At 44.8% G+C, this 25,682-nt stretch overlaps 7 protein-coding genes across 7 annotated transcripts; 3 read left to right on the forward strand and 4 right to left on the reverse strand.

Moving 5' to 3' along the window:
* Positions 1–3,416: 3,416 nt before the first annotated feature.
* Positions 3,417–8,822, reverse strand: FA14DRAFT_188037 (putative CHC1-clathrin heavy chain). Its single transcript, XM_025501636.1, has one exon. The coding sequence runs from the start codon at positions 8,582–8,584 to the stop codon at positions 3,545–3,547; it is 5,040 nt and encodes a 1,679-aa protein (XP_025358301.1). The 5' UTR covers positions 8,585–8,822; the 3' UTR covers positions 3,417–3,544.
* A 298-nt stretch (positions 8,823–9,120) lies between these two features.
* FA14DRAFT_159779 (uncharacterized protein) lies at positions 9,121–10,937 on the reverse strand. Its single transcript, XM_025498381.1, has one exon. It carries the CDS (start codon positions 10,881–10,883, stop codon positions 9,165–9,167), a length of 1,719 nt encoding a protein of 572 aa, XP_025358302.1. The 5' UTR covers positions 10,884–10,937; the 3' UTR covers positions 9,121–9,164.
* A 159-nt stretch (positions 10,938–11,096) lies between these two features.
* FA14DRAFT_159780 (FAT-domain-containing protein) lies at positions 11,097–18,572 on the reverse strand. The gene has a single exon (XM_025498382.1). The coding sequence runs from the start codon at positions 18,418–18,420 to the stop codon at positions 11,164–11,166; it is 7,257 nt and encodes a 2,418-aa protein (XP_025358303.1). The 5' UTR covers positions 18,421–18,572; the 3' UTR covers positions 11,097–11,163.
* A 308-nt stretch (positions 18,573–18,880) lies between these two features.
* On the forward strand, positions 18,881–20,878 carry FA14DRAFT_117058 (uncharacterized protein; the record flags this gene model as incomplete). Its single annotated transcript, XM_025496208.1, has 2 exons — positions 18,881–20,414; positions 20,469–20,878. 2 exons carry the CDS (start codon positions 18,881–18,883, stop codon positions 20,876–20,878), a joined length of 1,944 nt encoding a protein of 647 aa, XP_025358304.1.
* Positions 20,879–20,941: 63 nt separating this feature from the next.
* On the forward strand, positions 20,942–22,541 carry FA14DRAFT_21926 (uncharacterized protein). Its single transcript, XM_025502018.1, has one exon. The coding sequence runs from the start codon at positions 21,188–21,190 to the stop codon at positions 22,406–22,408; it is 1,221 nt and encodes a 406-aa protein (XP_025358305.1). The 5' UTR covers positions 20,942–21,187; the 3' UTR covers positions 22,409–22,541.
* Positions 22,542–22,673: 132 nt separating this feature from the next.
* FA14DRAFT_117799 (uncharacterized protein) lies at positions 22,674–24,314 on the reverse strand (the record flags this gene model as incomplete). Its single annotated transcript, XM_025496252.1, has 1 exon — positions 22,674–24,314. The coding sequence occupies one exon, from the start codon at positions 24,312–24,314 to the stop codon at positions 22,674–22,676; it is 1,641 nt and encodes a 546-aa protein (XP_025358306.1).
* A 595-nt stretch (positions 24,315–24,909) lies between these two features.
* Positions 24,910–25,662, forward strand: FA14DRAFT_188042 (uncharacterized protein; the record flags this gene model as incomplete). Its single annotated transcript, XM_025501637.1, has 1 exon — positions 24,910–25,662. The coding sequence occupies one exon, from the start codon at positions 24,910–24,912 to the stop codon at positions 25,660–25,662; it is 753 nt and encodes a 250-aa protein (XP_025358307.1).
* Between the last annotated feature and the right edge of the window lie 20 nt (positions 25,663–25,682).

Below are 25,682 nucleotides of genomic sequence, written 5' to 3' on the forward strand. Positions count from 1 at the left end.
TTGGTGCTTTTGCACTTGAAGAACTTCGAGCGGGAGAAGGTTGAGCTAATGCATTTCCTGGCATTCCTCCTCTAATCGGATGACGGGCAACCATTGAAAATCGTTGGTTATCATTACTTCGCAAAGAAGATGAAGAGCTGGTAGGTTGCATAGAAGTGTATTGTCCTCCACCATATTGTTGAAATTGTGCGGCAAAATATGGATCGAAGCTGCCATGTTGCAACAGCTGTGGACTGTTGTACTGAAGTATCTGAATATCTTGCTGTTGAGACGGCATTCTTGACTGTTGTTGCTGCTGTTGTTGCTGCTGTTGTTGTTGTTGTTGTCTGTATGCCTGTTGTTCGCTAGATCCAGAGTATGGATGATCGCTGGCCATCGTTTTGAAAGTGATGATGGACCACCGAAGTTGTTATAGAAGAAAAAAGACGACAAATTATGAAAGTACAATAAACATGATCTCGACAATTGTGAACAGATGATGGTGATGAAGCAAGATGGCAAATTGGTGGAACAGTCCTTCTTGTGTCCCGCTTGCACCGTTATTTTGGTTTCGTCCTCCTCCTTCAGCTTTTTTCTTGGGTACGTTTTTCTGCAGCGAGGTAACTTGTCCGATTGCTGTGTAGCCCTTCCTTTTCCTAAAATGGAATATGAACAACAACCTGAATCGATGCAAGAAGATCAACGATAATGCGATTGCGGGACCGTATCTGTTGCTTTGGTGCGTCGCTGTTCTATGGCTTCCAATTCGCCGAAATCGTTGTGGCTCGAGTAAAAAAGTAAGAGAAAAAGAAAACTACAAGTATATGAAACAGATTGAACGATCAACAACAACCAAACAAAAGAAAGGGTTTTGTATGTATGTGTAAGAACCAAATGACGGAATGTGTACGGTAAGGAACAACCTTGACGAATTCAAAGGACTATATCACTCTGTCTCTCTGTTTGTGCGGATAGCGTTTAAGCCGAAGAGTGAATGATATGGTTGTATGAATGGTTTGTTGGTATTTTTGTGTTCGGTGGCGTAAATAAATGCTACTTCTTGACAGTTGGGCGACAAGGAAAGCAGAGTTATTCCTTGGCTATTGATGAAATTGATTGATTGCTTGACAACCAAAAAACGATGCAGGCTTTCAAATACTTGCATACGTCGCTCCCGATGCCAAGTGTTGCGGACAATGAATTTGCAATTAAAGCTGGACAAGGCACACAAAGATGCTGACGTTGTTGCTCATCCTCTTACGAGAAATTGCATGCCAAAAAGAAAAAAAAGAAGCCATGAAGCGTGGGAGAGAGAAGAGAGAGAGAGAGCGTTCAACTTGATTGAGACAAAAGCTCCACAAGCTTTTTCACCTTCTTTTTCCCAAAACAGTGGCTGAATGATTAATTGTACTCAACGGTCAATTCTCCTCGTCCCGGGCTAAAATAACACCGAACTTTGATTTTTGACGTGCATTTGAGGTAATATAAGATACTTAGTAGGTCAATGCACAAATGCAGGTCAAATGCAGATTTAGAAGCTTCTTTCAAGTGTTTGGACAAGACAAGTGTGATCGGATGATTGAGAAATTGAGCTTTGTACGTAATGGTAAAGAGTGCATTGCGGTTATTTCCTCAGTAAAGGCACACGGCACCGATTAAAGTGATCTGCATGCAAGCCAAAAACCAAGACCAAAGCAATTGCATAGGAGCACTGCTCTCAAGCTAGATAAAGTAGGTACATCCATGGGAATTACACAAAGATTGGCATGTACATCATTTGTGCCTAAATGCTCTAAAGTGCTTTTGTTTCACACTATTCGAGATAGAATCATCTAAAAGTCTTACGTCACTGTTCTTTCACCTGTTTCTCATCATTCTACGGCCTCTTCTTCATTTTTCCATTTTCACATTATACAATCCTTTCTCTTTACCCAAAATGCCTTTCAAACCAGTGCCGATCGGAGCTGAAAAATAAAGATAAGCCACACGAAAGTGGTAGTGTACCCACCATGTTAATAAGAGCAAGATCAAGCTTAATGAATGTGTTATTTTTTGCTTTTTGTGCTTAATTAGCGCGCTTTAAATCGAAACTTGTCGTGAGAGTAAAGAGTCCATGCCGTTCTCTAAAAAGACGACACTTTTGACAGGCGTAGAGCAGCAGACAGAGCATATATTATTCATTTATGCACCCCAAAAACGCGGGATCCCGTTAACAGCGTCATGATTGGTTTACAGGAACAAAAGGCTGTTCGAGTGCCGTTAAAGTGTCTCCCGACTTGCCGCGCGAAGTTGCAACATCTTTTTGACATGCAAATTGCTATCCGAGCTATAATCGAAGTACGAAATAAGCAATCCGCGTGCATAAATCGTGTACCAGAGTACTCATTATCGGCCAAACAATAGAGGAACTGGCCGAAATGCATATGCGCACGCATTGTTGCGTTTACACCGTTAGAACAAGTTTGAATTTGCAGATCCGGGAAAGCTAATTCATCCGCTAGTCAACAATAGGTTACCATCATCCTCTCTCTGATCGCATAGCTACTTACAAGAAACACTAAATCGTACGATAGACTATTCTATAAGATAGAATCTCACGTAGCACAAGCTAAGGGACTCATCATCAAACACTCAAGTTGGAGCAAAGTCACAACGCTAAAAGTCATGCAAACCAACGGCTATGTACACACGCCATACCTGCATACACTCACACTCAAATAGCCGACTTCTTTCCGAGATAGATGTGCATCTTACATACATTTAACGTAAATTTAATTAGTTTTAGATTGCCCAATCATTATCGGAGGTTCATTGTTAAATGTACAAAACACTCTTTCTTATCTTTTTAAGTTACTTTCATCACACGTGCCCATATAGTGCATAACGACAAAGCCGATTCATACTCAGATACATCATCTATACCTTAAATGGCTGCGGGCCGATGCGAGGATGTGATTGGCCGAAAGGGTTTTGTGTTAGTCAACGGTTTTGGGGAGGAAGCATAAATTCACTCTTTTGAGCATAGCGGACCGATTTTCCAAGAGAGGTAAAGTGTATTGCTGGTATTTTAGCCTTAGAAAACAAAACAATGACGACAAAAAGCCACAAAAATCTCTAATTAAATTCATTATGACACAAAGCGCTTGGCTTTTTGATCTGCTTACGTATTTATTAATTCTTTCTGAATCTTAATTCTTTCATTCCCCGCTTCGATTCTCATGTTCCTGCATATCGCCCGTGATCTTGGTATTATCGTTGCAACGGATCACCCCGAGCAGTCCCCCTTTTTTCTAGAATATTTTGACAAAGAGTGACGTATGTACCTTACGTCTGAATGTCAATTTGAGCAGCATTGTGAAAGCACTTTAAATTCGGATATGCGTCCGCCAAAAAGCGGTTTAAGCCGCACGCTTCCGAACAAACAAAAGCCGTTGAAGAACAAAATAGGAGCCAAGTTCAATTCAATATAATTTCAACTACATTTCAAATGATAAAAATAGATTCTAGCCAAAAGAGAAAGAAAGGGGGGGGGGAAAGGTAAGGGGAATAAGATTAGGCTAAAGCATCAGAACATTCCGCCAACGGGCGGTCCCATAAATCCAGTCGGTTGAACACCAACCGGACCTCCATTCATTCCGCCATAGCCTCCCATCATTCCCGTGGGTGCAGTAATCATCTTAGGTCCGCCTGGTCCCAAGATGGGTGCTTCATCTTCTTCTTTTTGTTGAGTTGCTGCTCGTGTTGAAAGTTCTTTCACTTGTGCTTCCAAAGCGGCAATCTTGTCTGTACGAGAACGTGCTTTTTGCAATTCATACGGCATAACAAAGTCACGCAAAGCATGTCTCCAAGACAGCTCTGCGATCACATCTTCACGAATCACATCGAAGCATGCAAATGTCATCGCTGCAAATGCTTCCTTGTTACCCACTCCAACAAAGTATGTAATCAATTCTTCCGCAACCGTAGCATTGTTTGAGACGGCAGCCGTCTCGATTGCATCTCTGAACAATTGATCTTCCTTGCTGAGTGCGATACTTTGATCAAATCTTCCTTGTTTCTTGTACAAATGAGCGGCTAATCTGCGGAACTCCAACAATTCATGCTTTTCCAATCGTCTTGCCAAAGCGATAGCATCGTAATTCTTGAAACCGTCAATGGAGGCACGTAGGGTGTCTGCATCTTCTTCTTCGATCAAGAGGTCATTGTAAGCATCATTGACTTCTTCGATATCCTTCTCTTGAACGGAGATGAGCCAAGAACGAATTAGCGGGATATTGTCGTTGTCATCCTTCTTAAACATTCGTACCACACGTGCGGGATCAACCCTTGATAGTGCTTGCAACAAATCGTTAAGCAAAAGTGGATGTTGTTCAAGGTAGAATGTCAAAGCACGGTAAAGAATTTCAATGTTTGCAACTTTAGGAAGCATGCCCTTGAAGTCGTCGTGATTCCATGCATCAGCCGAATGTTCGATAGTGTGCAAAGCAGCGTTGTCGAATTCGTCATATTTGGTGTACAAGAATACCGTTGCACCGTGCAAGTGGCATTGCTTGGTGGCCTTGATAAGTTGCGGGATGTTGGATCTGGTGACGTAAATCTTCAAATGATCCATCAAGCGAGCAGGTCGGTATTTAGCCAAAGCAACACCAGCAGCAGTGAAGATGCTCATGTTTGCTCGCTCCAATCCCAAACTGGTCTCTAGCAAGTCTAACAAAGCATCGAAATGTCCTCCACGTTCGTAAGCACGGACGAGGGCTGGCAACTCTTCAGCGGCGACAACGACGTTCAAACCGGCGACTTGTGCCAACTTGAACTCGCCTTGACTCAAACAAGCTGCGTGAACTTGCTTCCAGACACTCGTGTTTCCTGCCTTGCGAGCAGCATCGACTGCACCAGTGAAGTCTTTCAAGTAGACCAAAGTGGTTGCCAAACGAGCGTAATTAGCAATCGAACTGAACAAGATCTTTGCGGCTTCGTACAATTCTTCGTTGAAACATTTCTCTCCGACTTGCAAGATATCTGCCACGTTTGTCATACTCAAGAACTCTTCCATGTCCGACAATCGGTTTGCCTTTGCCAAGCAGTAGGCGTATTCGGTATCAATCAAAGGCTCACGAGCCTTCTTTCGTGCCATTTGCAAGAATCTGATCAATTCTTCCTCTCGTCCGGAACGTTCTGCAATCTCGATGACTTCGGAGTAGTTGGATGGGTCTTCTGCCTTTACGTAACTGTCAATAGCATCTTTCACACGTAGACCGTCCAATTGAGCTTTACCCAAGCGTGACCAGATATCAGGTTGATTGAGTTTCTCGGCGTATTGTTGACCACGTTCAATGCTGACGATATGCTCGACCAAAACATTCATGGCGTCCACATGTTGATCGTTCTTACCAAAGATGCGGAATGCTTCTTCGTACAATCCATTATCGATTGCAATCTTGGCAATTTCGTCAACGTCGTATCCACTCAATTTGTCGATATAGTTCATCACCTTGGCCTTGTCCGTGCGGATGGCTGTCAGCAAGAGCAAGTTCTTCAATGATCTGTTGTCGCTGAATGCAGATTGTTCGAGGATGATCTTCTCCAACAAATCGATCAATTCGTTGGGTAAATCGGCAGCCATGAAAGCCTTGACAGTGACTGAAACATCATCGGGGTTTGTTGATTCAGGAACAGCAGTTGAAACAACTTGATCAATCAAGGCAGAACGATGCGTGTTGTCTCCTTGCAAAACAGAAGCCCAGAGATCCAATTGTCTTCGCATGACCAAGTAACGAGCTTGGTGCTTGTACATTGTGTTGTCATTGGTGATCGAAATCAGTTCTTCATCACAGAAGCCCTTGGCGTATGCAATGTATGCCAAGTAAGGATCACGTTTCTCGCAGTATTTACCAACAACCAAAGGGTCGTATAAGTTGTTCTCTTTGAGGAATGCTTCGGGGTTGTTGTTGCTGTCAATGTTAATCTTGGCAAGAGCGTTGTACAATGGTTGATCTTGTTGACCTGCATCGATGCGCGATTGGATCCAAGGCAAGACCAACTTGAGACGGTTACGCTTTTCAACCTCTTCGACCAATTCATCGACTGGAATGGGGCCTGTAACGGAAGACAACAAGTTTTTAATCACGCCTTCGTCACAGTCAACATCCAATAGACCTCCAATGACTTGCGGTGTACGGCTAGAGTTGACTCTTTGCACATACACTTCGATAAAGTTGATAAGCATGTTCTGGTACAAATAAAGAACCAAATCGTGAACAAAGTCGAAACGGTCACACACGATAATCAAAGGCAATTGATCGGATAGTTTGGCCTCCTTCAAGAAGTTCTTGACCTTTTCTGGATTGTAGAAGTTTGATTCTCTGCAGATTCTTTCGACTTCACGAATCTGACCAGTACGTGTGGCAGCTTGGATGTACTTGAAGTGAACTTCTGGATCTTGGCTCAAATTGACAACGGATCCCAAGTAGTAGTACAATCCTTCGAAACTCTTGAATGATTCAAACATTTCGATCAATTTGACGGGACCGAGCAAGTCGGAGTATTTCGTAGCGATTTGTACGACGACAGACAAATTTTGACGAATGTTGACCTTGAGCATTTCCTTCATGCAGTCGAAACTTTGCTCGACAGTCAAACGACCAAAGTACTCGACGAGCCATTCAGTGTTAAGTAGATTGGAGTGTACAACCACACGTTTGATATCGGCTTGATCTTCGTAATGCTCCAATGCTCTTTGCAAAAGTCCGGCCTTCTCGGCAAGGTTGGCAATTCTTGGTCGATCGTAATGAGTGAACATTTGGTTGCCCAAAATTGCATCAGCGACTTGAGGAGCATTGACCAAGTTCATTTCTAGCAAGCGTGTTTGTAGATGAGCTTGTTCAGGCTTGTTGTCCTTCAAAGCATCCAATAAGAAACTGGTGGCTTGTTGGATCATGTTTTGTCCCATAAAGATATCTGTAACACGCTCGATATCCACCAGGGGTCCATTTTCATCTTGCACCAAGCTACTTGCGAATTCAGCACCTTGTTCAGGATTGATGCGGACAATGTGCTGCAACAAAGCGGCGTAATCGGGAGTGTATCCGACCTTCTTCGCATAGAGAACAATCTTGTTGAACTGTCCAGTCTCTGCAAAGCAGGCAACTACCTTGTTTGGTACATTTGCGCGAAGGTAGACACTCAATGCCAAATTCATATCATGCTGACGAACGATATCACCCAATTCCTCAGAGCACTCAATCTTGTTCTCCTTGAGCCATTTCTCTAGGAGATGCTTGCGGTTTTGCACCAAGACTGGTCTGGCTAATTCTAGAGATTCGAATTTGTTGAGGGTGCCTTTCTCTAGCAAGATACCAAAGTATTGCAGAATAGGAGAGAGAGTTCCAGGTTGGTTGGGTACCTGCTTGAATTGCTCGATTGTTTGTGTTGTTCGCAAGATTCCACGAGGCGAGTTGGCTGCAATTTTGGCGGCTTCACCGTATTGGCCAGTACTGAAGAGCGAATGGAATTGTTGCATGTAGAGATCATCTGCACCTGGCAAATCACCCCTGGAGGCCAATTTGAATGCTAATTCGGTATTGTTGAGCGTGCTGAGGATGTACGGGATGATTGTTGTTTCATCAACGGATACGGATAGAACCTGTCCTTTACGGTTGATACCAATAATACCGCTCGTTGTTTCGTACTCGGCTGTCACAAAGATTGTTTCACCAGAAATACGGTTCATGTAAATGCACGTACCGCTCTCCAAATCGTACAGATGAATGAAACCGTACTTGGTGACCAAGTAGACAATTCCATATCGCTTACTGACTTGCATGGCAACTGGGAAGTCGTTTGTTGCTTCAGGCGGGAAGAACACATCGACTGCCTTTTTGGTGAATGTTGGATTGTTTGCTTGATGATCGATCTCAACAACATGAAGTTTTGCACCAGTTGCTGTACGCACAGCGAATGTGAACAATTTGTATGGCGAGGGGGCGGTGTCTGATTTGAGCTCAGCAAAAGCGGCAGCATGACCTTCAATAGGTTGACTGACTCCACGATCGCGGCTATACAGTTGCATGTTTCCCTTGACCTTGAATGCATTTGGAGCTGTGTTGCTGGAGATACCGATCAAGCACAACCATTTCTCGTCTGCCGAAGCACGGTAGTTGATAATTTGAGTTCCTGCCAAACTTGCATGTCTATCAAAGATCTTGGATGGATTTGATTCTCCTTCCATGGTCCAGTGGTATACAGCTGTAGAAGTGACTAAACCCAAGGTTGTATTGGAGATCCATTTCCAGAACTGAACATCTTCGTTTAATTGATGAGATTTAACTTTTGCCTTTGCTTCAATATTAAAAATTTGCAATGTTTGACCAGATTTAAGAGCGATGATCTTTTGTGCCGGGTTCATGATTGCTGAATCGGCAGTGATAGGTCTTCGCATAACATTATTTGCATCGTTCAAATCAACAATGCAAACTTGATTATTTTCACGTACACAAACGAATCTTTCGGATTCCAAAGTACAGTTTGCAAACGTACAATATTCTTGCGAAATGCCGAGCGACTGTAATTGACAGTGCTCAGCGAATGAGATGGGCTTATCCGCCATGATGACGGTTTGGCTAGAGTGTATCCCGCTTCACTTGACAAGATTCGTAAGCTGACTGAAATTGAGATAACGTTTCGTAAAGGTGAAAAGCACTCGTCAAAGGTCGTTGCAAAAGTTGAAGAACAATGACCGATCAACGGATAAAGACGGAAGGAAAGATGATAATCGAAAAGGTATCACGATTATCAGTTTCAAACAGGGGGATGATAGATGAGAAGGTTTGAGAATATGAATGGTGTTGTTCGCGCACATGCACTTTCGAATGAACGACCTTCTTGTTTTCGACAGGTGTATAACCAGCACACACACACACACACGCACAGGAACAAAACACTCAATCGATGCACAGCATGGGCCAGCGCGTGTTCACTGGCAGGCGTGCTGGCCGTCAAAAGAGAAGTGCGGAAATGCGTCACCGAATACACAGCAAGCAGCACATGGTTCGACAGCTAAGGCGTAGGGGAAAGCACACGTGAACAATGGGGAGGTTCGAGAAGCCTTTCTCACGGAACACTTTACAGACCAACATTCATGATATGAGAAACTTTATTGTTATTATTATTTATACAAATGGCAGTATCTATTGTTCCTGTGACTGCTCGTGTTGCTTTCTTAATCGTTGTGCTTCCACTGCAATTCGTGCTTCACGTACTGCCCGTTGATCGTTCAACATTTGCAAAATACGTGAATGTCTCTTGGTAGGTACACCTCCTGCCAAATTGGAAAGTCTATTGGATTCATCCGATTTCTTCTTTTGCGCACCGTCTTTCTTTTGTGTATGGCTAGCTTCTTGGTTTGCTTGTAATTTGGTGGTCATCGTTGTTTCCTCAATGGCTCCTGCGTGAGGATCAAATGGCACTGGATCGGGCAACCTGTAGGTACGCCAGCGTCGTCGTCCTGTCATTTTGTAGAAGATGCTGGTATTGGCGGCCTTCATCTCTTCTGACAATAAGTGTTCACGTACAAACGATTCACTCAATTCAGGGAACACAAAAGGTTCCAATAATCCCACCTCGATTTTTTTGAACGTTCTCGTCGTGGAGCCATACTCCTTTTGACGTAAACGGTTACGGACGATGGGCGCTCTGTAGATCATTGATCGAATCCAAGTCGTTCGCAATCCATAGATGGCCAACAAGTAGCTACGAAGGCCATGTTTATGCATGTGTAATGGAACGCGGAACGTTGCTTTGAAATGATCATATTCTTCACCGGTTCTTGTTGTGTTGCGGACCAATCGTACAGTGTCATTCGGCAAGAACACCATTTGTCCAGCACGTTGTGGAGTTGGATACCAACGAGGAAAAGGTGAATCTGCAACATGAACGCCAGACGTATCATCGATGAAAATCAATGATCGATCGCGTAATTGCCAAGCCAAAGACTCTTCTTCCTGACGTTGGACGGAGTCGAGCGATTGCCATGCTAGCCAGGCTTCTTCTTCTTCTCGCACACTCCATTCTTCCATCTTTTCTTTTGCCTCAGCATTGCTTCCTGTTTTAATCTTTGCCAAAGTGCTTAATCGTTCTTCGCGCACATTTTCATCCGCGGTGGGATATCCACTCGTATAGCCTCTTCTCCATCCGAGTTTTCTTACACATTCGTATTTTGCTCGTAGATTAGCTTGAGCTCTTTCTGCTGCTGTCATGTCATCCCAAATAGAGCGCAAAACTGTGTCTAATTGTTCCTCTCGATCTGACTTGCACCAAATTGATTGCTTTAGTCCGTCTAGCGTTTGCTCGTGACGTTCGATCATCTGATTCAAGCTCTCTCTGTCAAGACTTTCCGGCGTCCAGAGCATCGAACGAGCTCTTCTGTATGCTCGATCGGCGGATGTTTCGCTTTTTTTGCGTTCCAGTCTGAATGCGTGATATTCTTGTTCCACCCAAAGTGGCCAAGCTCCCTCCGTGGCTAAAGGCCCTTGTACTTGTATTAAAGCTTCAAGCTCTTCGATCCTTTTTGCGTCATTCTGCAAATGATTGGAATCCTTCAACACCAATGCCATCTCCAGCATGCTTTTTAGATGAGGTAATCTATCTCCCTCTAAAACGATAGTAGATGGAGAAGCTAGAGAAGTTAATGCTGCCGAATTTTGACCAGAGTAGATGTCAGCGTCACCATACTGCAGAGGTTCGAAAACATTGCTTGATGATGGACTAGCACTTTCCACCGAAGCACGAGCAATGGAAGATGAACTTGCATATGTCCTTCTACCTTCCTTTACCGAGCAGGCGACTGAGACAGTTGGTCGCAACGAGCCGGCGCAAGAGCGATGAAGACATTGTCGAATGAGGCTCATCTTGGACAATGTGAGCTGAAGTGGCGATCGCAAGATATGGTAGAAAGATTGAGAACGATCAGATTGAATATTCTTGAGAAGAAATGCGCGCTTTTTGATTAGCATGATAGCCGCCCACCTTTTTTCTGACAAAATATTCCTGGCCTAAAGTCACACTACACATCACGTGTCACGCACTTTTTCAGAATCTGACATAAGCTGAGAGCCACCATGATAGGATAAACAATCTTCATTCGATAATAACAATCAAACACATGATAATGTACATAATGAGATACAATCACCAGAAACTACACCAACCAATAAATGCAACACATAAGTTCTCCAAACTTGTTGCTTCTTGAACGAGCCTTTGAATTTGCTCTGGAACACTTAAGCTTACGTTTGGATTGAAATCACGACCATTCAATTTGTTTTGAATTCTTCGAACGACCTCTAATGCTCGTTTGTTACGAACATCACCCACAGCAGCAGCAACGGCGGCATTGATGTTGACACCATTTGCCAATCTTTGACCATTTTGACCTCCGATTTGTTCATCAATTCCTTCTAATGCTGCATCCTTCATATTTGTAGAATTGGCATGTTGACCGTGCTGTTGTCCTTGATCTTTTCCGGATACTGCATTAGCCATTGCTTCATATTCGAATTCGCTTGCATCGGGTGCTTTTAATTCTGCGCCGGTCGGATTGATTTCATCCGTCAATAAACGCCAAGAGATCAATGGATCATGAACAAACGCTTCCAGCAATGCCAAAACGCTCTCTTTGTTATCACGCAAGACACGCATTGTACTCTCGCAACTGACTTTGAATGTACCCTTGATACCACCTATCTCCATCGCATTCACCAACATACGTGTCAATCGGAAAGGAATCTTTTCCGGGAACTTCGGTCTACTGCATGCCACTTCGAAACAATCACCGAAATCGATGTGAATGATTTGCCCTGTCAATCTGTCCAGTAGCAGGTTGGAAGGGTGTCGATCACCAAGACCTAAAATGTAGCCAGCAGCGGAAGATGTTGCCAAACTGCGTGTGTATGCCGTTCTACGTTCAAGCCAACTTTCTGAACTTCTACTCTTGAGCCACAATACTCTATACAGATCTTGACCCGGCGTATTATCTAGAGCATATTCAAACACTTCGACTTTTTGCATCAACGTCAATCTGTCGTAATCCGGTGCCATTTGCAACATCAACCTATGCTCAATGTTGAGCAAGATTTTGTGTTGCTCGCGGTATTCTTTGATTAAAACATGCAAGGTATCTGTATTTTCAACCCATCCCAACATTCCCGTGTTGGGACTGAGAGGAATGACAGGATAACGACGAATCTCCAAACGGCGTTTGTACGATTCTGCATCGATAGAAAGCAAAGTATTGACAAGACCAAACAATTGCATAACACGTTCATCTTGACGCAAATCTTCATGACCTTTGAGTAGGTATTGATACGTTCTACCATCGCTGCCCTTCATTTTGATACGTCTTGGCCTTTGCTTCGAGGCGATGACCAAAATGAGTTGTTCAAAGTTGCTGATTCGAATGATTGGCTTTCCACTTTCGTAAGTACCTGGGACGGCCAATTCAAGATCTCTTTGCGCAAGCAGCTTTGGTGAGACGTACTGCAAGTCCAATTGAACCGAATTGGAAGTCGAGGGCATTTGTTTTTGAATTCGCTTAAAAACGTGGTAGTACAGATCCCATGCTTGATTCAAATCAGCAATTTCACCATATTGACGGTACCTGCGTCCGCAATCACGAGCTTCTGCCAGGTTGCGACCGTATGTTTGGGCGAACGATGTCTCACGTAATGTCTCTGGTCCTTTCTCCAACGCATCGTGCAATGGTTCCAAAGTGGCAAACATTGCATCAATGTTGTGCTCTGTGTAGTACAATCGGCTGGCTTCTTCCAAGCCTTCGTGCCACATCTCGTGCCACAGAATTGCAACTCGAATCAATTCATTTGAGACTAACAAAGCCTGTTCGACGAGCAACGGGCTATGTTCACGTACGTTCTCCATGATGTCCATTGCAGCTTTGATTCTGGTAGTACTTGGCGATTTGGCAGCCACGGCTAGAGGATAAACCAATGCTTGCGGATGTGCAGCACCAATGTCGGACAGTAGATTGTGAATAAGACGAATGACCTTTGGACTGGGCACAGTGATGCGTGCAATGATTTGCGGAATCACTCCCAGCCAAGTGTCAATGATGACGCTGTTAAATCCTTCGTTGACCGCTTCAGCAACGCAGTCAATGTAGCCAAATTTGAACCATAAAGTAAGCAAACGCAAGGTATCTTGCAGACTGTTACCACTGGCAAGAGAGATGGAACGGAAGAAACCTTGAACGGCTGGAACTATGCGTGCAACGATCACACGACCCGAAACATTTTCGTCCAAACGTTCATAATGACTGATCACGTCAAAGTTTGCCAAAGCCCAAGCGTGCCATGCTTTGTACCAGTGCTTGTCCAATTCGGTGGCTCTTCGATAACTGTCAATGACGTCGCAATTGTTATCCGTTACCCAATCTTCGTTCAAAGCTGCTTGCCATTCACCACGTTTGAAGTAGCAACGGGCCAATAAGCGTGCAAATTCTTCCAATCTGGGTTGTGTGCGCCAGTCTTGTGCAACAGCGTTTCCATGCTCATCAACTCCATGCAGTCCAAGATCCTCTGCCAAATTGACGGTGAAGTCACGTAGGTAGTTCAAGCTTTCTAATCTGGCTCCGGATGCCCACATGAACTTCAAGTGAGCATAAATGACAGAAGGTGGCGCTTTGGGAGCTGCAATTGCAGCAGTAGGCTCGACTTCATTCACCACCAAATCCGGTCCCAATAAGCTGTTGAGCGTCTTTTCTGCCAGTACCATTCTTCCACTCTTTCGGCACAGATTGGCGAATTTGATCCATGTTTCTGTATCATCAGCAGGTGTCAGAACAATACTGCGAACAGACAAGATTCTTTGCCAAACTTCCACATCGGGTTGACAGCCTTTCAAACGCTTCATCCAAGTAGCACGCATGGTGGCCTGTCGATCGGGCTGATCGAAATAATCTGTCTTGTATGCCAGTGCCTCCTCTAATTCGGACAACATCTGCGTGCGTACCATCAGATCATAAGCACGACTGTAGCTTTCGCTAATGAGATTCGTCAACTCGGAATCGAGCATATCACGAGCTCGTGTGATGTGCTTCAAGGCTAGATGACGTTGTGCTCGATGGGTATATAGGATAGCACGGAAGTAATCCTTGCTTTCGTCTGATCGGATTGCGGAGATGAAATCTTCCATTTCTGACCATTTGTTGAGTGCAACGGCAGCAGCAGCAGCCAAAGGTGCCATGTATTTACGTTCTTGTTCTGTTCCCACACGACCAAATCCATTCCATCTTTGTTTGACTGCTTCCAATAATCGCTCCCATTCACCAAGGGCGTGCAAGCAACGCATCTGACCATAACGTGCTTCCCATGATTCACCTTCAGATTCGATGCGTCTGCTGTAAGCGAACAAGGCCTCTTCCCATCTGTGCAACTTCTCCAGCCATTCCGAAGAATCGTTGCGGCTAGCGTCAGTGAGATGGTGTTCTCGAGCGTATGTCAAAGCACCGAAAGCTGCATCGGATTGTTGCAGCTTTGTGTTGATGTCGATCAGATCGACAATAATCTGTGAAGAAGATTGTGACAGGAATTCGGCTTCTTTGTAATGCAATGCTTTTGCGTACGAGTGGAACTTTAATGCGCGATCTCCCAAGAGACGGATGTTGATGGGCAATGCTTTGTCGTCATGTTCCATGAATTCGGCCAAATTGAGCAAAGAGTGGATAACTTGGTCGGGAATATCAACTGCATCAAAGGCAAGCTCCAAGTTTTTGATCAAATCATCTCGGTATTGATCGCTGAGCTCTGTCCAACAGCTGATGAACGCAGCATTGAAAAGTTCATGAGCCAAAGGAGCATAGCTATCAGCCAATGCTCTACATGCTCGAAGGGCATGCCAAGGTGATTCTCGCAGGAATTCTACGGCCATTCTTCGAAGCCATTCACGCCAATCGTCAGCATTGGATAGTCTGGATGTATCCCATGCTTGTTTGAGATGTTGCAAATTGACAGGAAGTTTCGTTACCTCTCCCAAAGGTGCTTCCTCTGCATTGTCTTCGATCATATGACTGCTCGGCGCAGCACTTTGCGGTAATCGTTCGCCGTTGAGTAGCTTGGTCACGAGTTGATTGTATTTTGAATTGGTGATATGTTGCTGATCCAACACTTTGCCTACCACAGGGATAAAGACGGTATAGGATGCACCCATTTGGAACGCCAAAGCGGACAGCGTGTCCATTGAAGCATTACGAAGATCTGCATTAGCTGAGCTTGTTCCCGCATTGGGATTTTGCAAAACTCGAACAAGCGGATGCACAACTCTACTAGCATGATCGCAAAGATTGACTTTCGAAGAGATTTGTTCGATGGCCACAATGGCTTGCTTGCGTAACAAGGGTGTTGCATCTGAGCGCTCAAATACTTTCACCACTACGGGGATGACCAGATGCAGATATTCATCAATTGCATTACCAAAGATCCAGAATGCATGCAAGATTCGGATCATGGTTGGTTGGCGACTTTGTGTGACTTCTCCGTCGAGTGCTTGGAGCATATTCGGCAAAAGAATGGGTACGTATGTCTTGAATTCACCCTCCAATGCTTTTGCCACTGCTTCCACCAACGTGACAATGGTTAGTTGGATTGATGAATTTGGATTCCACATCTCTTGCACAAGATCAAAGATGTCTTTGAGGTAATTGCGCACATGCTGTTTGATGATGGAGATCAAGATGGCCAATTGCTGGTAGTAGAATTCGGATAGACCAGTCGTTCCAGTCCGAATCACGCTGAGGACAGCAGGAATGATTTGAGGCAAAAAGTTGACGCACTTTAAACCTTGTGTTTTGAACATGTACATGATCGCTTCAATGACTGCGTGGTGGTGGACTGATAGGGACGGATCTTTCAAAATACCAATCAAGGCATCAATCGCGACATTTTGGAAGTATTCGTCGGAAGATGTGCCTACTGCCATTGCGAGATCAAACAAATCGGTACTTGCACCTTTCTCGTCACTGTTTGCTCCGTCATCACCGCTAGTTTTCTCGAGAAGCTTGTAACGATATGGGTCTAGAGCACCAAGGATACCCATAACTCGTATCGTTTCTCTTCGTACTGGCGGCGATTGCTCGGTCTTTAGGATCTTTACGATTGTACCTAGAAGAGAACGATATTTGAGGTAGGGACTGACTACATTGCCTGTATTGGAAGCCACCAAACCCAAAGTTCTGAGTGCGGCATTACGCTTTGCTGTAGATGCATGTGCGCTGACGGTGGATAATTGTTCGATGGAAAGTTGCATGAGCTGGTCTACCTGAGGTGCCAGATCTTCACCTCCTACTCGGGCCAATTCACCCAAGCATTCAATCACCCTAGCTGAGACGCCGGAAACAGGATCATTCGCTCTTGGAAGCATCACTTCGAGGATGGGCAACGCATAAGATTTGACAAGCTTTGGGGATGCACGAATCACCTCTGTCAACAATTTTGCTGCTTCCTCCTTGTGTCTGCTTACTGTTGCATATTCGAGCTCTGTTAGCAATTGGATCAATGCTTTGCGCAATGAAGGCATAACGTAGGCAGGATTGTGTAGTGAGAGACGCCCAATGATGATTATTGCCACTTCTCGAACAGTGAATTCTTCGTCATTCAAAGCAATGAATAAAGAACGCACATATTCCGCTTGAGCTAGATGTCTATCAAAATTCTCATTGAGTGAAGACAAGACGGTAAATCGTAGATGGGAGTCTGGATCGGCGATGGCCACAGTCATCAATTTGTCCAAGACATCGTTGACGACTTCAATCGCATGCATACTCGTTTGACAACAAATTGGATCATGCATGAACAACCTTGCACATGTGACAGCGGCAGCTTTGCGAATCTCAGCATGATCATTTTCGAGGTAGGGCAATGTGCAATTACGCACAAATTCATTCAAGATGTGACCACTAAAGTCAAATTTGCCCAGGGTATCCAGCGCTACTGTGATTGTCTCTACCGATTTCTCTGCACTTGTGGCATTTGCATTGTATACTTGTGATCCTGAAGTCGTTCTGACTGTGGGAGGTGCACCAAGAGGTCGATACGGCTGTCCGATCAAAACCATCGAGAGCATGTCAAGAAGTCTATCTTGAATGACGCGCAGCAGAGGCTGCACAGATCTCACAATTCGATCCAAAGCTTCCACAAGGTGAGTGCTTAAGCCGCATCCGAACATCAGGTCCAGCAATTCGTGCATATACTTTGTAAGATGCGGACCAACAGCGGTAGCAAGGTATCCAATACAAAAGAAAATTGGTCCTTCAGGCATAGCGTTCTTCTTTCCGCGTGATTGAAGACCTTCTTTTACGCAGGAGAGAATCTGCTCGATGTACGGTTTCATCTTGCTGCCCATAGCTGCTGCTACCAATCCGATTGCCTCGAATGTTTGGACCACAGAGTCTCGCGAAGGTCTATCTTTCTCTTTGCGTAGCTGATCTGTGAGTATACCCATCACACTTCCAAGATGCTGTTCAGCGAAATAGGATGGATCGTAATTGGCCAAGACTGGAACGAGGCTGGTGATTGTTCGTTTGATGAGTGGATCACGATGCTTGTGTAAACGGAAGACGAGATCACAAGCACGATGAAAGCGGGATCGCATGAATGTTTTGGAATGTTGTAGCAGCTCTTGAATGGCTAATAAGCTGCCGTGTATGGATTCTACCGCTGATGATTTGAGCCCTTTTTCTGCTTCTTCGTATATACTTTCGTAGGTTTGGATTCCCATTTGTTTTTCACGCTGTGAAATGATTTGCAAACATGCTCCTAAAGCCTCTGCAGCACCTTCTCGAACCAACACACGAGTATCACGCAATCCTACCCAGATTCTGTCTAGAACTCGGCTGACATAGACGTGGAATAGATGTGGTACGCTTCTTGCCATTTCCTTGATGATTAAGACGGCTGCATATCGACCTGATTCGTTTCGTTCACGATCACTTTGCAAGTAATCCAATGCACGTAAGACCTCGAATTCGATGAATTGATCACCCAGAGAATGAGCGCCTTGTTTGCATACCCTGCCCAAAGCCTTGCTGGCAGCAATCATGACGATAGCATCGTTGCAGGGAAGATTGGGTTTGAGGTATTGATAGAATCTGTAGAGCCTTGCACTATTGTCTTCACTTTCCATATCGATCAAGCTATCGATCGCTGCAATTCCTCCAAGCTTTTCATTGACTTGTGGACTGTGCGTCAGACCAAAGATCAATCTGCTGAGCTCGCTATTAAACGAGGCAACAGAATCGCCTTTGAGTTCTGTGGTGACGTATGCGACATGGTGAGATAATTCGCGGGATGCCACTGCTCGTACTGTTTCGTCACGAGATTTTAGGTTGCCAAAGATGCGATGGAGAGTGTCGCCAACTGCAACAGTTGAAGATGACATTTTGGCGATTGGGTGCCAAGCCTGCACCTAGGCAGGCTCTGATAGATTACGACGACCACCTCCAGCAACAGGTAAGTCCTGTTTTTCAAAAGGTAGAGGAATCCTCTATCTATCTTTTGGAGGTGTATGATAAAGTGGGGATGATGATGATGGTTGCTGTCATGCTTTTGATTATTAGTAAAAATTCACGTGTGTCGGTCCGTGCTCACGGCCCAAAGCGGGAGGGGAGGCTGGCTGCTGTTTTAAAGCGTTGATTTGTTTGGCGCGTTTAAAAGGAAGAATGAGAAGAATGACAATCAAAGGCTCCACCTCCTCTCTCTCTCTCCCTCTCTCTCATCACCACAAAGGAGCTCTTGCTCACGACGCAAACTGTGACAAGATGTTGTCGAATCGCTCAGTGATGGCGATGAATCGATTGAGTAGCTCGAGGACTATGTCACACTTGACCTCTTCGACACGAATGGCAAGTACACCATTGCGAAGTCATGTTACACCAATTGCATCAAGAACGCTTTTTACTCGTAGCAAGCCTAGACCTGTAAGGACGACGATCAAATGGGCACTATTAGCATTCGGCTTGACATTTGGAGTCGCCTATCATTTAGATTCACGCAGTGCAATTCATAGATGGATCGCTATCCCAATCCTACAAACAGTGACAGACGCAGAAACAGCTCAAAAGCTAGCTGTCAAGCTTCTTTCTTTAGGGATTATGCCTCGCGATCTGGGTACAGATGATGAAGTATTAGCAACATCGGTTGCAGGCCTTTCTCTCAAAAATCCAATCGGTTTAGCTGCTGGATTTGATAAACAAGCAGAAGCAATTGATGGTTTGCTGAACCTGGGCTTCGGTATTGTCGAGGTGGGAAGTGTGACGCCCGAACCACAACCTGGAAATGATCTCCCGCGATACTTTAGATTGACTGCAGATCACGGTGCTATCAACCGATTCGGATTCAACTCAGAGGGACACGAGGTTATCCTACACAGACTACGCGATCGTATACAAAGATGGATTTTGAGCGGATCTTCTCTAGCAAAATCGAGAATTCCTTTGCCCGATGACCAATCCCGCGATCACGCCCTGCTGGAAACTGCATCGATCGACACCATCCTCGCAACCGATCAAGTACCAAAATCATTGCGACCTGGTCAATTATTGGCTGTCAATCTAGGCAAGAACAAAACAAGTGCACCCGACAGTGTGGACGATTATGTCAAAGGAGTCAATGTGCTTGGACCATATGCTGATCTATTGGTGGTCAATATCAGCAGTCCAAATACACCAGGATTGAGAGGTCTACAGAGAAAGTCTGTCTTGTCTGATTTGATGAGTCAAGTGGTTGAAGCTCGGGACAAATTACCGCTACGGAGACAGAACAAGGTCCCGCTTTTGGTCAAAATTGCTCCAGACTTGGATGAGAATGAGCTGAAGGACATCGCCGATGCTGCTGTCTCTTCAGGTGTTGAAGGTTTGATTGTTTCAAATACCACAATCCAAAGACCTTCCTCGTTGCTCTCTCCGTCTGAGATCACATCAGAGACTGGTGGTCTTTCCGGTGCTCCTCTCAAGCCTCTCTCGCTAAAAGCCCTGCAAACTGTACGCAAGCGTGTGGGTGACAAGGTTTCGATCATCGGCTGCGGTGGCATCTTTAGCGGTCAGGACGCCCTCGATTTCGCAAAAGCAGGAGCCGATGCTATTGAGCTGTACACAAGCTTTGGTTATGAGGGTGTTGGACATCCGAGAAGAGTGAAGGATGAATTGACAGCGCTACTGAAAGCGCAAAATACAACGTGGAAGGCTGTGATTGGTACTGGAATCGAGAAGGAGAACTTTACAACCACTTTGCCGAGTAACGAAAAAGACTTTGCCAAAGTTGGCAACCTTTCAGATCGTCTTGGCGAAAGCGCTGCAAGTATCAAAGGTGAAATAGAAGGATGGAGAAAGACTTTGGGAATGGCAGTCGCAGATGCAAAAGAATCAATCAAAGAGGGTGAAAATGGTCAAGAGACCAGACGTGAATACGATATCCAAGCGCCGCAAACAGCACAGCCCATGCGATTCAGGCCTGATCCAAGTGACAAAGAGTACACTTCTTTGCTGGATAAGGTACATGAGGCCTTGGGCGTTCCAGATAGCCCATCTAGTGATAAGAATGCGGCTGAATTGGATGTGTCACAAATGACTCAAAATGACGTCCAACGGATCCGTCTCGGAATAGCATTGCAAGATCCAAGCGTGGCGCCCAGTGTGGCACTTGAAGGCGCAGGCGATCAAGCAACGGTTGGTAGTGGTCAAACTCCAACGTTTGGGCGTATTGGACAAAAGTTGACTCCTGTTGATCCACGTGGAGCTTCTACTGCTTCGTCATCGTCATCACAAGCGAGCTCGGACGGAAGAGTTGGAATGGGAGGTAAATCCGATTTTAACTCTGTTGATTCTAGAAGGGTGGTGTAAAGCATGTATACAGGGAAAGAGAATGCAATACATTATTCAACCAAACAAGGCAATGAGCGCCGAAAACTGTGATGCTGCGCCCGCTATCGCCCATTCTTTCGTCGGCGTTCGAATACGCCAGAGATCTTGACGAACTTGATTATTGAGCAATTATAAATAGGTAATGCTGATTCTATTTACTCATCTTTCTCCAACCATCCTTTTTCTTTTTCCTCTTTATTCTAGTCATCTTTGGCCTGGTGCCATTATCCCAAACAGATTTTCTAAAGAATCACTTGCCACTGGTTTGGCAATTTTGCGAATTCAACCATGTTTCGTTCCACTTTTTTCACGCTTTTCTGGTTTGTAGTGGTCGTGCAAGCTTTACCGATTGAATATGATTTGAAGCGGGATATCTATTTAACTTTGCCATCTTCATCAAAAGCGGCAGAAGCGGATGGAGCAGGGAATGTAGCTGGACAAAGTTCGTTGTATACTCTGGGTGATGGTCAAGTGAGCTCTGCACCTGCTTATGTTACAACGTCTTCTCCAATGATTATGGCTCCTGCTACCACAACAGCTCAAGATCCAACAGCACTTTGGACAGTTCCAATGATTCCTTCTGGACAGTTTAGTCCAATGCCAAACATCGTTCATCATGTTGTTTCAACTATTGCAATTCCTCAATCACAGGCTGAAAAGCCAAAAGAGGGCGAAAAGAAAGAAGGTGAGCCTCCTAAGCCAGAGGAACCCAAGCCAGAGGAGGGCAAACCTGCCGAACCAAAGCCTGAAGAGCCCAAACCTGCCGAACCAAAACCTGAGGAGCCAAAGCCCGCAGAGCCCAAACCTGAAGAGCCCAAGCCGGAGGAGCCCAAGAAAGAAGGTGAACCTAAACCTGCCGATCCACCAAAAGCACGTAGGTCTTTGCGTGGTTCAACCGGCAAACAGATTGTGAAACGACAAGAAGATGACAGCGGCACATGTGCATCTGAACAATACATCGTTCCGGTAACGTATACAGAACTTCAAGGATTGAATGAAGGAACGTTGAAATTACAACGTTTAGGAAGTGATTCAAGTCCGGAAGAAGGATGTGATGGTGCTGATGTGATTGTTGCACCTGTTTCGGATGAACAAATGGAAGAGATTCAAGCGGGTACTTTACAGCTTGTGCCACTTGATGAACCTGGTCAAGTTTCCTTGGAGCCGGTTGTAGCAAGTACAGGCGATGATAGTGATACAGCTGCTTCAGGCAATGAAAAACCAGAATCAGGTCCTATGTATGACGTCATCCCAACAACTCCCTCTCTCACCGATGAAGAAGTTCAAGATGTCGTTCAAGATTTCACGGCAGGAAAAAATCTCTTGGATCAACAATATCAATCGGAAGCAGATGATGTGAGAAACATTGCTGGAAGTCTGAAATCGCAAGGCAAATCTATCATCGGAGACGATCAAGATATTCATATCACTCTGAGACGCCGTGATCATATGATTTATGTTGAACGCAAGCCGCAAGCAAAACGATCTGTTGAAGGTGTGTACAGGTAAGATTATTGGAAGTGGGAGTGAGGATCAGTGTGTGCAACATGTATTCATCATCTCTTTCCTTCCTCTTAGATCCTAAGGCAGACGAAACCAAGCTCATCGGTAACGGAGCAGGAAAGCTAAAATACGGCCACAAGATTCACTACAACGGTGCTCAAGATCGATTTGGGAAATTGTGTGTGTATTCGATATCTGCTTTCTTCGCTATGGTTGTTTTCTCGTTTCACTTGTAAATTCTTCTTTTATACATTACAAATACAACATGTCATTACATCGTGTCGACGAGCAGCTCCCTCCACAACTTCTCGATTAATAGACCTGCTTCTTCTTCCAATACAGGCTCAACGATTCCCACCAACTCGTTTGCTGTTGCGTGCTTTTTGATGCTATCAATCAATTCTTGGACCATGTCAGGTACAGATTCACCCAGGCTCTCGACGATTCCGCTGTCAAGCAAGGTTCTATATCCATCCTCGATTTTGTCTTCTGACACACGTTCCCAGACCGGTTGCATGGCAAAGAGCTTCTCCCTGTCGTCAGGCAAGCCTGCAAGGGTTTTGGCACGCTTGGTCTCTTCGTCCGACAGGTCAATGTGCGCCAATCTTCCCCTCTTGATTGCAGCCACGTCACTGTCATCTTCTGTTGTTCCCAAAACTCCTGCCTGCACAGTAGAATGTGACGCTTGCTCATCCAGAGGATTTGTACGTTTCAGCTTTAATGGTACGTGCACACCCTCAGTGGGCATCAACACACCGGCAGCACGCTGTTCCTTTTCATAGGCTGCCATGTCCTCTGCTTGCTGAGCCAAGAACCGTTCCGTTTCAACTCTTGCTCTTTCCTCTTCTTCCACTTGCAATCTCTTGTCAGCCTCATCTTCTTCCTCTTCTCGTTCACGCATCTGTTTACGAAGGGATCGCCATCGATTTCTGTCAACGTAAAACATATCTCTCTCCATCTCGCGAGATTGATCCCATGTTTCAGCAAGCTTTCGCATCGCTCTTGCTCTCTGTTCTCGTTTTTCTTCAATTTCACCTTGCTTAGCCAATTCACGCTCCCAGTGTGCTAGACGATTTCGCTCTACTGCCAAGAATCGTCTTTCAGCCTCTTGCGATTCTCGCATGTTTGCATCCTTTTCACGCAATTGTCTTCTCTCTTCTTCTCGAGCATCACGTTCGTCAGGCAGCATATTTTTCTCTTCTTGCGCCTGTGAAGATGCGACAAATCCAACAGGTTGCTGGTGTGATTGTCGGTCGTTGGCTGGTTGGTCATGTCCATTATAACGTCCTCCAGTAGAATATGTTCGTGTTCTTTCAATCTCCTGAATTCGCTCGCGTCTCTTTCGCTCTTCATCTCTAGCAGCACTGCTTTGACGGAATTTGTCAATCTCGCTCAAGACCGATCCTCTATGTTCTTCTGGTAGGTCTTCTGGTGGAAGATCTTTCAAGTGAGACGGGACATTGTAAGACGGCATACTCTCAGCAGCAGCAGCCGCATTGGAAGGATCGGCCATTTGAGCGATGATGTTCTCCACTGCTGCCGATGCTTGCGATTCGTAACGATCATACTCTTTCGACTTCATTCCACCTTGTTCATACTGATCCAAGTATGTCTTTGTCTCTGCATTGGCTTTCATTGTCAGTTTCTTTGGCTGCTCTTCCTTGTTTCCCATCACCGGGAGTTGCTTTCCAGACAAGACTGCAATTGCCCTCAACACCGATTCTGCATCTGCAAATTCGGCAAAGCCAAAAGATGCATTTACCCTCTTGAAAGAACGAAGATGACCACAAGCTGATAAAAGGCGTGTTATCCATTCGTCCGTTATTCCAGACGAGATCGTACCAACGAATGCTGTGGTTTGAATTGGAGCAGTCGAAGGACCTGCATTGCTTTCCGGAAACGGGGAATGCATCGGAGGTGGACCGGTATAAAGTGGACGTGGTTGACCCATCATTCCTGCAGGACCAGATGGAGGAGGTCTACCGTACGGAGACATGGGATGTTGTGGAGGATATGCACCTACTCCTGGTCTTTGAGAAGGTGGACCATGCCATTGTTGATGTGGTGGTGGACCTCCATATCCGCCGTTGTACATCTTCCTCAAGTGATATTGAGAGGTGGTAGAGAGGTTAGAAGAATTGATTCTCAGTTGAACGTGACGCTAGCCCTTGGACATTATTAATTCCGCGCTTATGTCATCGAAGGCTTTGCGTCCATCAAAAGTGTAATCAGCATCTGATTCCATATCCCACTCTTCAGCGATTATTGCAGTACATCAACTCCGTAATCAGTCTCTTACTCTAGATTTAAAAGTTCTTTACTGTTCCGGTGCGGTCTTATAAATTCAGACGCATGTTTTTGTTTCGAAATCATACCTATAAATATCAGTATTCATTGTTCCCCACATGAATTATTTTTGAACCATTCCCACTTCCTCCTTTCAATACTAAAAACGCTTGTTATCAATACTCCATTCTTCATCAAGGGAACGGTTAAAGTATCACAAAATGGCCTCACTGATCAGCTTATCCGATAGTCTTAGCCAATGGGTTGAGCAAACATCCGAGCATCACGATAATCCGGTACGACCAGTGCATGCCAAAACAGAAAAATACTTCGAATGGGATAATGGATCGGCAAAGGTGAAAAGCGAAGGTATATTAAGGCCTGATTCAAATTTGGTTTCAGGTCAAATAGAAAGGGTCCCCCTTGGTCCTTCTTCTCATCCAACATTCAAGATTAACTTCGATCTCTTATACGGCGATGGCAGAAAAACTAATTTTATCCCTGTTGAAGACACAAGAATGCTTTACAAGAAGTTCTTAAAGAAACCTAGGCCGTTTCCAGCAGGTAAAGCAGAAACTAAAGACAAGAAAGCCTTTCAAGGAGCTTATGGTATAACGTATATTACTTTATCTATCCCAACTCCTGTTTGGGTCTATATCGTAGAGAGTGTAATTACAGATATAAAAAAACGCACTGATGTGACTCGTGATCCTAATTTAGCACATCGCTTTCGTACTACATATGTGGAAGTCAATAGAGGCTATACAACCTTTCATGCAGATATGAAAGACAAGATTCCTAGATCGGACGTCAATGATGTTACAAATAAAATGAAAGCCAACTGGGTGAACGCTTCCGGCTTAGGCTACTTAGGGGTTCACTTAAGTCAGGTTCGTAACCCTGAAAAATCAATTACTTGGGAATTGAAATTCAGAATGTATCGATTGGACAACGAACGCTATTATAATGCCTAGTGTCGAATTTCCTTTTCGGT

This window comes from Meira miltonrushii (genome assembly GCF_003144205.1).
Source record: "Meira miltonrushii strain MCA 3882 unplaced genomic scaffold FA14scaffold_1, whole genome shotgun sequence".
Classification (NCBI taxonomy): domain Eukaryota; kingdom Fungi; phylum Basidiomycota; class Exobasidiomycetes; order Exobasidiales; family Brachybasidiaceae; genus Meira; species Meira miltonrushii.

What these genes read in the sequence shown, in the direction of transcription:
- FA14DRAFT_159779 (XM_025498381.1), bottom strand. Translation starts at nt 10,883, where the DNA reads ATGAGCCTCATTCGACAATGTCTTCATCGCTCTTGCGCCGGCTCGTTG.
- FA14DRAFT_21926 (XM_025502018.1), top strand. Translation starts at nt 21,188, where the DNA reads ATGTTTCGTTCCACTTTTTTCACGCTTTTCTGGTTTGTAGTGGTCGTG.
- FA14DRAFT_159780 (XM_025498382.1), bottom strand. Translation starts at nt 18,420, where the DNA reads ATGTCATCTTCAACTGTTGCAGTTGGCGACACTCTCCATCGCATCTTT.
- FA14DRAFT_188037 (XM_025501636.1), bottom strand. Translation starts at nt 8,584, where the DNA reads ATGGCGGATAAGCCCATCTCATTCGCTGAGCACTGTCAATTACAGTCG.